Here is a 12,198-nt window from a genome sequence, read left to right as displayed (position 1 = left end):
TAAAACTTCTTCTGTCTTTCAAATACAATAAATTCAAGTTAAAAGCATGTGAAGCTTAGCAGATTGGTCCTTACTACTCAGATACCCTACTTTCTGAAATAGTTTCTTTTCAAAATTTCACTTAACTGTCATTCTTGACAGGCTTCCTTATATGTGCGAAAAGCTTAGGGAGAGATTCAAAACAATCTCTATGAATACAACAGGAGAGAGAATTTATGTTCTACAGTTGTAATAATTTGGAAAAAATCTACTAATCATGATGTGACAGATTCTAAACTGCAAAGTCTGTAGAATTTCGTAGCTTGATGCCAATAATGAAGCATCTGGTGATGTAGATATCTTGTAGCTCCTTCGAATTTAGAAAATCACCTGGGTAATGCAAGCAGAGAAAATTCTGATTTTGCAGGCTCTGCTCCCTTGGTAGAAAATCCTCCTGGGTATATTCTATGGGTTATAGAATATATGTTTAGAAAAATCACATGGAAGAGGAAGTGGCAGCACAGCCTCACACCTCCAAACCATATCATTTTTTGTCTATTGATGATGATATCATCTATTGTTATCCAGTGATGATAACGTACTCATATGCAAGAAACTCTGAGGACCAGTTCACATGTAGAAACCTTGATAAATCTCATATTACATAGCAAGGCTTTATCAGCATGTATCAGAATAGCAATGTGCTAACGCCCACAGTTTAGGTGCTAACAATCACAAACACAATAATTTTAGGGAAAAAATATTTTGGGATAGGCTTATTAAAAAGGAAATAGCATTTAGCAAGCGTATTTATATATTCTTACCTGACCATTCTGGCATTGTCATTGAAATCTGTAATGTGTTCTAGATTTCACTAGAAAGAATTTTTTCAAGTAATAGTTTGGCAACACAAAATTGTCTATTACTGAAATAAAATGTATACAGTTTAACTTTGACGAATGTATACAAAGAGTCCTGTAAATTTTTGTTAGCTGTTACTTACTTGATAAATGACCCAGAACATGCTTACTCCAGTGTATGTTTATCTAAGAGCACACTAATCCTGTGCTGAAATATGATTACCCTTTCGATACGCTCTAGTTGTTCATTGCCTTCCTGTCTCTAATAAAGTGCTTTCACTTCCCAGCCTTTCAATAAGCTGTACTAAAGGGACCAGACACTCTTCTGGGCAGTCTCCGTTTGATAAATGATCATGTCATGCTATCACTTTGAGGTCTGCTACAAAATACTGACGAGCAAATTATATTCCATCGGGGGTGGGGTGGGGAGGGGGAAGGGCAAGTGCCTTAGTAGGCAGCTGTAGTGCCGGCAATAACATTCTTACCAATTAATGATGGCCATTTAAGAATTGGTATTTGACCAGTATGCTCCAGTTTTTATTTGAAATGTCTAGTCCAACTGCCCTAACTACATCTACAGACAGCAATTTGTCACCATTTTGACTACCTGTCATAATCTATTTGAGAAAATCTATAATTTTTCTCTTGTTCCTGACTCAATTCCGAAGCGAATGAATTCATCTTTTGTGATATCCTCTTGTCATAATCAATACTGGGCAGAGGTTGAATAAATTAAAGACTTAGGAAATACAGATTTTTATAGGTATTTCTAGCTATATTTTTCTATCTATCCAAATACTCACACAAGTCATAATCTTCCCTAAAATAACATAATAAGTAATATTGTGTAAACAGGAATAGCTGTGGGCTTTTTTAATAGGAATAGTTTTTTTAAAAATTCCCTTAGTATTCCAACCTGAATACGCAGCAGCCTAGAAGTCCTTGCGAACTTCACTAAAGCAAACGAGAAGCTCAGTAGGATAAATAAATGAAGTAGCAAGCAATAGAAAACAAAGAAAAGCCAATTCTATTAAAATCAATTCTGTTCTTGTTAACTGACCTAAGACATGCTTTTTACACGTGGTAGCTAGTCATGGTAAGTTATTTTGCATGAATTGAGAAAAATTACTTAATTTTGTTCTGTCTACTGTTCAGACTGCATTATATAAACTTCAGTCATGTGAAACAAGGTCATATGCCTTGATGTCTGTTAATTATGCTAACAATGCCCTGAATTAGCCAGAACCGTAAGTGCTTGAATTTACTAGCTCTGTATTTCAACTACGCTGAAATCAATGTGGTATTGTTGAAAAGCGAGGGAGTATGGGTTTTCATAATAATGTGGAAAAAAAAGAGATAAATGTTTAGATATAAAATAAATTATACAATAATTATATATATGTATAAAATAATTATACAAAAGTGAGGAAAGCCTACATGAGAAGCTTGTATTTCATGCATTTCTTACGCCTTTCACATTTCCCTCTTTTCCAAAGATTACATATTATTCCTGCTGCCATCTACCTCTGCTACACAGGTCACTGCTGTTGACCAGCCCTGCTGAGATGTGGATGGCTCCTCTACAGCTTCTCTTCCCGCCGGGTGAAGCAGGCTGGGTGCAGAGCGCTCCGACACTTCTCTGTCATGCAGCACCGCCAGATCAATGCCAGACATTCCTGGGGATGATCTTGATGGCAGTGACGGGGAAGCAGGAATGGGAAAACAGGGGACATAAGAGCTTTTGGCATGAAAAAAGAAGTATGCGTCAGAGTTTTGAAAACAGAGGGGCAAGAGGGAAGAGAATGGAGGCAGCTTGTGTGGGAATGAAAGAGCCTTTGCTACATGTAACAAGTTCAGCCAGCAGAAGCACTTAGGGATATGTAGTACTACTGTATACCCCCCAAGATCCTTTCAGCTATCACAGTTGTAGAATAACGTAAGCCACAGAATAATGAAAGTCAGGGTTGCAAAAAACTGAAACATACTCAAAACTTCCCTCAGTGATTTTTTTTTTAAACAATGGATGTATAAGTTTGTTCTCGTGCAAGATGTTCACTGTAAGTTAAAGCCTCTTAAACCGAGCTAAAACTGACTCTTTTTTTTAATATACTTTGCATGGCCTACTGCTTTTTCAACAGTTTGTTAGTTTTTTTAAATTTAAATAAGAATTTATATTAGTGATAAGTAGAGCCTACTAAAATGTAATCTCTAAAACAGTAATTGTAGCTGGAAAATTGGATACCCAACTGCATTACACTGTAGGTTAGACACATTCAATATGGTCATTAATTTCACAAGTCTGCAAAGATATGAGTAGAAATACCCTATCTGCTCCATATTTTCATAACTTGGAGATTGTTTAGAAAACACATAGGACAGTCACTTTCAAAATTTACCAGAGCTTGATCCAAGTGTAACTGGTAGCAGCAGCAGCAGCTAACTCAGATGCTAACCACATAATTTTTCAAAAGCTGTGACCTGTGTAACATGGAAATCTAAATGTCTAATTGATTTGGGTAAATATTTACTCTGGTCTTCCTGATGATAAGATAATGAAATTTAATAATGATTAAATAATATATACACAGTTAATGAATAATGCAGTCTTTTTGTCCTCCTCTTAATCTGTTTCAGAAGATACTGTTTTTTTCCTCTGAGATACTGAAAACAAAGTCTCTGAACTGGCATCCTCATTCATAAAAATAATTGGTTCTTTGATTAAGACAATCTTCTTTTAAGATCATCACAACTGAAGTCTTTTGTATTTTTAAGAAAGAAAAAAAATAAAAAATCACTGTAATATGTTTTATTTAGAAAAGGAATCCTTTTCAAAAGGGAAACTTTGGAGAGGCTACTATTTAAAAAAGCTTACTGTTATTTTGATGTAATCAACACATTCAATGTGGTTTTAATTACCCAACAAAAGCCTACATGAATTGTATTTTGATATGAATTCAATCACAACTGCCAGCCAGAAACACAGCTTGAAATACAATACATTAATAATCCCCTAGTAAAAAAGAAATGTATCATTCCACATTTTTTAATATTAAAATGTAAAAAATTAAGAGTCCAAATAAAGCGTATTGACCTAGAAAATTGCTAGATTATGCACACAAAGTACCAGAATCTCCTCATTAGTAAACAGAACTGCCAGATTTAATGTAAAAGATATTAAGTGTTCTAAGAAGTAATCAGAATAGTTATTTTAATAATTACTAAACCAATGAAAGTTAACTGTTCTAAGGAAACAGAATATGTGTGCAAACCAGTAATGAAAGAGTTTATTTTAATCAAGGCTTTGTCTTGGAGATTTGTGTTATGATTTAAGCCAATTCATTTTAGTATTTATTAATAAAAATATAAATTTCAAAAAAAGCAGAACACTAATGCCTATGGTTTATATTAAATGAAAACAGTGTTTATTAAGTAATTTATAAAGTTTGCTCCATGCTTTCACTGTGCAATGATGGTGTCAACATACTGTTCAACATAAATTTGATACCCAGTTACTAGCATGACACTAAAATTATTTTTTTAACTGCTCTTTATGTAAAGAAGTAGAAGACATCGTAACTTATAAAAATAATGAGAAGTGATAAGGCCAATACTCCTGCTCCTTTTTGAGCAGATAAGCTGGAAATTGTAAGCCTAGAACATTCTGTTTGAACCACATTCACTACTGAAAAAGGAAGAGCAAAAATACTTTTATTTCATTTGTTTTAGCTGCCACTGTAGAAGTTAGACTTCTTGCTCACGAAGACATGTCTTTCCTTAGCAGAAATTTATGAAAGGAATTCAATGTATACTTTCATGACAAATACTTCTTATGCATACTCCAGCAACAGTAGTCAAAAAATCATTTTGATGATAGAACAGTGGCAAAATCAGCTAGATGATCTGATATCCAAGAATCAGCTTTTATATATGTTAAAATAGAGAAATATTTTGCAATTATTGCAAAATATTGCAAGTTAATCAACAAACAACAGCCACATCATCTTTGCAAATTAAGCCACTGATAGTCACTCAGATGGCCAAAACATACATACTAACTCTACATTTTGGACATATTGTGTTATAGTTATAACTTCCACACGTTTACTCCTCAGTTGATAGATGCATGCACAATTGCTACTATATGTAGGATTAAAGGATATTTGAACATCCTAGATAAACGGTTCTCCATTTTTGGATGAGGAAAGACAGCATGCTTGTAAAGTCAGAGGTTCAGTAACTGTAGAAGTAAAGTTTATTTTTATTCATCTATTTAGTGATAAAGGTGAATTAGACTAATTTCTTATCACCCATACTAAATAGAACAAATATTTACTTTAATACCTTCAAATGCTGAAGTTGATTGTCAACTGCTCTAAGATAAGAAAGATTTTCCAAAACTGCCAGTTCTTCTAATTCATCAATGTTGTTATTGCTGATATTCAACACAGACAAAGATTTCTGGAGGAAGAAAAGCAGAAAAAGAAAATTATTTTTTTCATGCCATGCACGAGTCAAGTTGTAAATTCTTACAGAAAATTCTCTTAAAGAACAAGCATATGAAGCAGAAACATGCAAATGCAACTACCATACACCTCACACATTGTTTTATGCTGGTTTTGCATCTTGTCCTAAAATGCTCTTTATTTTGATTTTGAAGTCAAACCAAAGTAAGACTATTTTTCAATTATTTCAGGAATTCTTAGTAAATACAGAAATTTTGTTTTCCTCTAAACGTGTTTAAATGCTTTACAGAGTTCTGCAAGTGCTACTAACTCTACATTTGAAGTATGAAACAGAGACAGAAATTGACTGCCTTTTCCAAGGTTACATCTGAACTGCATAGAGCTGAAGTGCATAGCTGATACTCGTATAGTCTGCTTTAACAGCTGGACTATGCTGTTTTTCTTTCAGGCTTGATCCTACAAACCTCTTGGTATACATACCTCTATTCCTTGCCCCTTCTTCGGAACTCTAGTGAGTCACATAACGCACTTTGCCTTTTGTAACAGACAATAGTTAGAGAGATCTTTACATTCTAGATAAAAGTAACTTTGTTTCAGGTGTATGTCTGAGGAAATACTTAATGTAGTTTCACCTAAAAGGAACAAGAAGCTTATATCTCTAGAAGATGTAAATGGGCACCTAATCCAGTGAGTTCAGAAATGGGATTTACCATTAGTTAGAAAATGTCTATTTCAGCACAGGGAATATACAGGAATATAAAGGAAATGTAACCCCCTTCTAAAATCTGACCAAGATCTACACTGCAGGCAGAAATTACCAGTATTACACTGATACACACAGTGCATAAACTTAATCTTCTCAGTCAAAAGATTCATGATATTGTCATCATCAAAATGTTTGTGGTACATGGAGAGCTATATGGCCCCATGTTTTTGGCTCTTTCATCTCTGACAGCATTAAAAGCCAGAAACAGATAGAAGAAGGTGAAATAAGAAGTGATGTCTTAAAGAGAGACCAAACACTTAGCACTCAAAGGATAAAAATAGAATGTTTTTACATGTAGCTTCCACAAAGATGTTACATGGTCAAGAATACAAAGTGTTTCTTAAACAAAACAAAACAACCCACCACATCAAAAGACCTTAAATAAAAGCCAGGAAGAACAAAATGCTAGTGACTCTAGGCCAGGATGCTGAAGAACACTGAAGTATATGAGTTATGCTGGGAAGATTATAGCTGTATAACGTCCCTCTACTTTCATCATTTCTCCAGCACAGAACGAACAAAGTAAAAGTGCTCTCACAGGAATAGCTAATTTCTATTAAAGGAAAATGATTATACGTGTCTTGGATTACTTCATCTCAAAATAGCAAGAATTAGAGCTAGGTCAAATGTTTATGATATACACAGGAACAAAAGAACTCACTTTTCAGCCAGCTTTTCATCTTCACCAAAAAAGCTCATCAAGTGCTGACTACACTTCATGAGATACAGCAAGGTGATTTTTTTTTTTTTAGTATAGAACTACATTCTATTTTTTAACCACTTCAATAATACATTTGATGTTTACTGAGCAATTAATATGTTGAAAAAAAACTTCAAAAGCTGACTCTCCTGAAATCTTGACATACCACAACATAGAAAATTTGCAGAACTAAAACTGAATGCTTTTGATTGTGTTGCTCTTAATATCCAGAATAAAAGCTGTTTGCACCTTGTGCTATTGCATTCTCTACAGAAATACAGGAGGCAGTAAATCAACTAATGTAACAATCAAATCAGAGTAGTATCAACAAACTAATTCACTACAAACTAAGTAGACTAAGATAACTAACTGTGATAAATTCCTACCCTTTTTTTTTAAGTTTATTTACATTCTGTTGGCATAGGGCATCCAGAAATTTCCTTGCTTCCTCTCTCTCTTTATTCTTATTTCCAACTTTCATAGAAAAACAAATGAAAAAGTAGAATCTGCTGGACTCCTTGCTTACATGAGAATCGGGATGGGAGTCCCTTGGTAGAATTTGAAAGAATGGCACCAATTGGGAGAAAAGGAAAACACACAGTGATCAAGTCCTAATCACTTCTCTTAAAAACACCAATCTACTGATGAATAGCTCATTGAAATTCCCAAAATGTACTTACTGCCAGGGACCTAAGAGATCTTGGATCAAACAGAAGCTTTTCACCAAGAGGGAGGTGTTGACTTTCAATATGTAACTCCCTTATTTCTTCTAATTTATCCAAACCCTCTACTACAGTGATGCAGTTGCCCCCCAAATACCTGCAGAATAGAACACAAAAGAGATTTAATATCCTTTGAAAGCAAAAGCTAACACAAGGCCTCAATATATTAAAAAATTTAAATATTTTTACTATTATTGAATAATACTTGGAAATTATAATAGAAAAGTAAACAACCTAGCATGCAAGTAGAGCATACAGCTAACAGATCCAAGTTTTTTTAGGGGGTTTATATATTGCTGCTATTATTATTAAATGGCTGAAAAAGGAAAATAATTTAAATGCAAATAAATATGTTAAGATGATACTTAGATCATAGAACACTTTATTTAAAAAATCATTAAGCAATTACTTTTATTTGAAAAGCAACATTTAAGAGCTTAAAGGACCTTAGTGGCTACATTTTTTAAAATTTCTTAGTGTAATAATTATTCTTTTACTAGTAAAATAAATAAATAATTTTCAACTTACAGTTTTTCAAGGTTTTTCAGCGATGAGAGATTTTCTATGCATGTAATACAATTGTTCTGAAGGTAAAGGTGTGTTATATTTGAAGTAAAGTTCAAGTTCTGGATTTGATTGATTTGGTTATCATATAAATACAGAACTCTAAGATTTTTACATAAAGAGAGGTCACCCTGAAATAAACAACAACAAATTAATGCTACTTAGAGTTCACTCACTGCCTGCTTCTGGAAGCTGTTGATTGTTTTTATATTTAAGTTCTGCTGCATGATTTATACATTTTCATCTTTAGCAAACACTTTTAACAACTATTTTTCCTAGAAAAAGTGAGTTAGTGTCAGTAATTATCAGATTTAAGACTGAAGTCTGTCATTACTATTCTGCCATACAGAAGCTGAGGACTACAGACATCATCAGCAGGTATATCACATCCTGTGTGACTTCATTCCCTTCCCTGCCTTCATCAGGTGGATTTAAGAAAATGACAATTGTTAGTGTAGGTGTCTCCATCAAACCTCAGTGATGTAATGGAAACCAGTTCTTGGGAAAGGAATACTGATTTATACAAAAACTTGCACTTCAATGTGTTTTAGTACACTTCCGAGTCTAAGATTCCACATAAATGTCAAGTTTCTTTGAGTGTATTCCTCTTAAATAACTAAAAGGTCACGTGTTCTTATGAAGGTTTCTGTAAAACTTCTCTAAGGCATCTGATGAACCAGTCCTAATCAAATGGACTGATCAGATTAGTAACTTGCCATGGCTGTGCACATTGCTAGGAGTGGGCTGAATAAACCCATTTGCTTGCATGGATCTGTTCACATAGAACAAACTATTTAATCTTGACTGAAATCACACTTTTAAAGCAGAAATCCACCATACACAACAGTTTGGTTGTTCAGGGTTCAGCAATTTCAAAACGTGCTCAGTATCTTGAGGGAATCTGAATTAACTCAGGACTTACTGAAACCTGTATAAATTTCCTATTATTAAACTCCAAGGAAGGAGGACTGGGTTAAGTTTGCAGGTTTGGTCTTTGAAAATGAAAAGGTCATGGATTATTTTTAAATGAATAAGCCCCAGGGAGCAATTTTTAAAAAAATGTAGATTTTAACCTGACTAATTTGAAAAAGCCACTACACCAGTCCAAATTTGTTAACCTCACTTGGCTTATATCCTGTTCCTGAACTCCCTTTTCCTTTCTCAGACTTCTTCTGAAATCTAAGGAATAAATCACAGATAGATTGAAAAGATTGTGCTGTGAGTTAACAACTCTTTGTAAAATTCCCAAGACTAGAAAAAATATGGCATTAATGAGAATAAGTGTTGTACTAAATAGTATGCAATATCATTACTACTGCCTTTCAAAAAAAAAAAATTACCAGTTCCTTACATCTTCTTCTGTTCCACAGTTTGCATTTTTATAAACGTTACCATCAATGAATACAAGTCTTTAAATTAAAACCCAAAGTGTTGCTGAAAATATGAATTTTGTTTTTTAACCTCAGACCTAAAGTCTCCAAGAACACTATAGCTAGATTTCAACAGCGCTAGAGCACTGCTGTCAAAGACCTACTGATTCAATGGCAACACTCTCGCTATCTTCTATAGGAAAAGTGTCAGGTCTAAATGATTAATTAGAAATATTCTGTTTCTTAAGTGGATAAAGAGGTAAGCAAGTAGAGTAATCATTTCCATTCTGGTGATTTCCTGAAAGCTCCTTTACAATGTAGCAACTGTACAAAACAATCAAAAGAGCAAATTGTTTTGATTTTTTTTTTTAGAGTTGCAGATTTCTATAACAGTTCTGTGAAATACTGCAAAAATTCCTTCACTTTAACACTTCAGTTCATCTCTCTTGTGTAACTGCTTACATGGATTTTCTATTTTAATTAACTAATAGCAAAAATAGTGTACTGATAATATCCCTCTTGTCTGCTACACAGATGATATATATTTCCATGGTTTCAGGTAAGTAAAATACTTCAACAAGATTTTTGCCACATAAAGAAAAAAGTGTCAGGGCAATAATAAGAAACCCTGCACACTGTTGGAGTTACAGTCACCTGCTTTGATGTTTTATATGAAAAGTTGCAGCTGAAATATTATTTTCACATTTCAAATGCCATGCATTTAAAATCCATTTAAACACTTTTACGTACAAGCAGTGTTCCACAATAACAGCAGTGAATGCTGAAGCATGTTTCCAGACTGATGTATTATTAAGGCTTAATTGCAAGTCAATATAAACATTAAAACATAATATAGCTGTTATAAAATAGAAACTTGGTTTGCTTGTTTGTCTCCCCAACTATGAACAACTCATCATAACAGTAACTACAAAACATTTGAGTAGCCAAGTTAAAAGGAATAAAGAAAAATAAATCTTACAATTGCATCTATATTTTTATCTGATAAATTCAGATGAGTTATTTTTCGCAGATACTGTCCAAAGTCCTCTTCACTGCGATTCTTGTGACTGATGCTTTTAGCAATTAGGTCCATTGTCAGTTGAACCATAATTCTGTAATAGGCCAAACTGCTCTACCGCTTCATTTAGTAGTGTTTTTCATGTGCTCTTGTAAGTAGTTTTATAAAATGCCTTAAAAACAAAAAGGAAAATACTGTACTAGTTGTTCCCCAGATCTTCAACAAAGCTTACATGTATACTTCAAATCTAATGTTTCCCCACCAATTCCCTTTTTGCTTAATGACACATTTATGTATAGTCTTTGCTGCTTATAAACCTCTACCCCTTTCTTGCCGTCATTTTTTCAAACTTTTAGCGTATTAAATAACCTTTAAAATGCATTGTTATATTTGATTTGTTGTTTCAGTGTGCTCAAGAAGGTTGAACCCTAGTCTTCATCTTTTTCATATGGAAATATGAGCACAATGGTCCACAGCAGAAGTAATTCTCACACATAAATAACTAATTAATGGCAGCTCATAACCTAATTATTAGAAAATACATCACTCTCTTTAGCAGGTTTTACAGGCTGTGAGAAGTGGTATAAAGCTACAGTACTCTTTATACATCTGCATAGCCCTTTTGTCATGCACACACCTGCATGTGCATTTGTTACGCACAGTGAAAAACTGTTGAGTTTTTTGCACTGAGGCATATTGTAGAGGCTCTCACAACAATACCAACTTTTTTTTTTTTTTTAAACTTTGGCCATTGTTCCAAGTGAGCTCATAAATCAGGGAATGGGGGTGAGCGAAGAAGCGTATTTTGGAAGGGAGCATATTTTGAACTGGATGTGTAAACTGTTGATAAAAACACCCTAACAAATGTAACTTAGCCACCCAGAATAAAAAGGTTGCTTTTTTAGCCAGCACATAATACAACGTACTTTATGTACATTGTATATTTTAGCCAATACATAACACCCCCACGTCAGTGTATCAAAACAACTGAGGAGGTAAAAAAAGCATCCTAATACTAAAACTCATGCAGCCACATAAACCAAGGCATGGAGAATCCTCCTTTCCAGTATTACATTTATGAGAAACTGAGGAAAAACAAAGATTGAAACGGTAAAGACAGAAGAAACTTACTAAGCAAGGCTGAAGCTCAGTAGTTCCCCCTTATCCATGGGGGTTTTGGTTTTTGCTTTCTTTTTAAAGGTGGGGGAAGAAGGAAAGCTGAAAGGATATTGGTTTGGGTTTTTTACTGAGAAGTGTGTTTCTTTTTTTGTGATAAAATAAAAATACCTTTCACAGAGCCCTTTATTAGACCTTCCAAAATGAGCAGTTAAGAGCAGAGGAAAAGCCGGGCTGCCAGCGCGGGGGCTTTGCGTGAGAGAGGTCTCCCTCGATCTCCCCGCTCCTACAGCCGGCTGATTTCACGCTGCCGTCGTCTCCCCCGCACACAGCACAAGGCTTGACGACAAAGGACCAACCGCCACCCACCACAACCCGTGAGAGGCCGCTTTAATGCCCCTGCCCGTAAGCGGAGAGGGACAGGTACGGGGTAGGACCGCTCCCAAGGTCCGTCCGAGAAAGAACCCGCCCCCCCGGCCTGCCCGGACCCCGCTCTCCCGCTCTCCCCCTCACCTCCCGGCCGCGGCAGCGGGACGGCGGACGGAGAAAAGGCGCGAGCACCTCCGCTGCCCCTTGTTGCCCCGGCAACCACACGCCAACAGCCGAGGAAGCAGAACGCTCCCGCCACCGGCTGCGGCGC

General features: G+C 35.2%; 1 protein-coding gene across 1 annotated transcript in view; it reads right to left on the bottom strand.

Annotated features, from left to right (window-relative positions):
- The window catches only part of PPP1R42 (protein phosphatase 1 regulatory subunit 42), a 24,241-nt gene extending 12,043 nt beyond the window's left edge, over positions 1-12,198 (bottom strand). Inside the window, exons 1-5 of the mRNA XM_054818657.1 lie at positions 12,072-12,198; positions 10,404-10,614; positions 8,019-8,185; positions 7,449-7,587; positions 5,181-5,297 (exon numbers count right to left, since the gene is read on the bottom strand). Of these exons, the coding sequence (XP_054674632.1) occupies positions 5,181-5,297; positions 7,449-7,587; positions 8,019-8,185; positions 10,404-10,532 (552 nt within the window). The 5' untranslated portion in view covers positions 10,533-10,614; positions 12,072-12,198. The remainder of the gene's footprint in view (positions 1-5,180; positions 5,298-7,448; positions 7,588-8,018; positions 8,186-10,403; positions 10,615-12,071) is intronic.

This window comes from Grus americana, chromosome 2, assembly GCF_028858705.1.
Source record: "Grus americana isolate bGruAme1 chromosome 2, bGruAme1.mat, whole genome shotgun sequence".
Taxonomy (NCBI): domain Eukaryota; kingdom Metazoa; phylum Chordata; class Aves; order Gruiformes; family Gruidae; genus Grus; species Grus americana.
The sequence above is the reverse complement of the archived record's forward strand: the minus strand, read 5'-3'. Positions and strand labels throughout refer to the sequence as shown.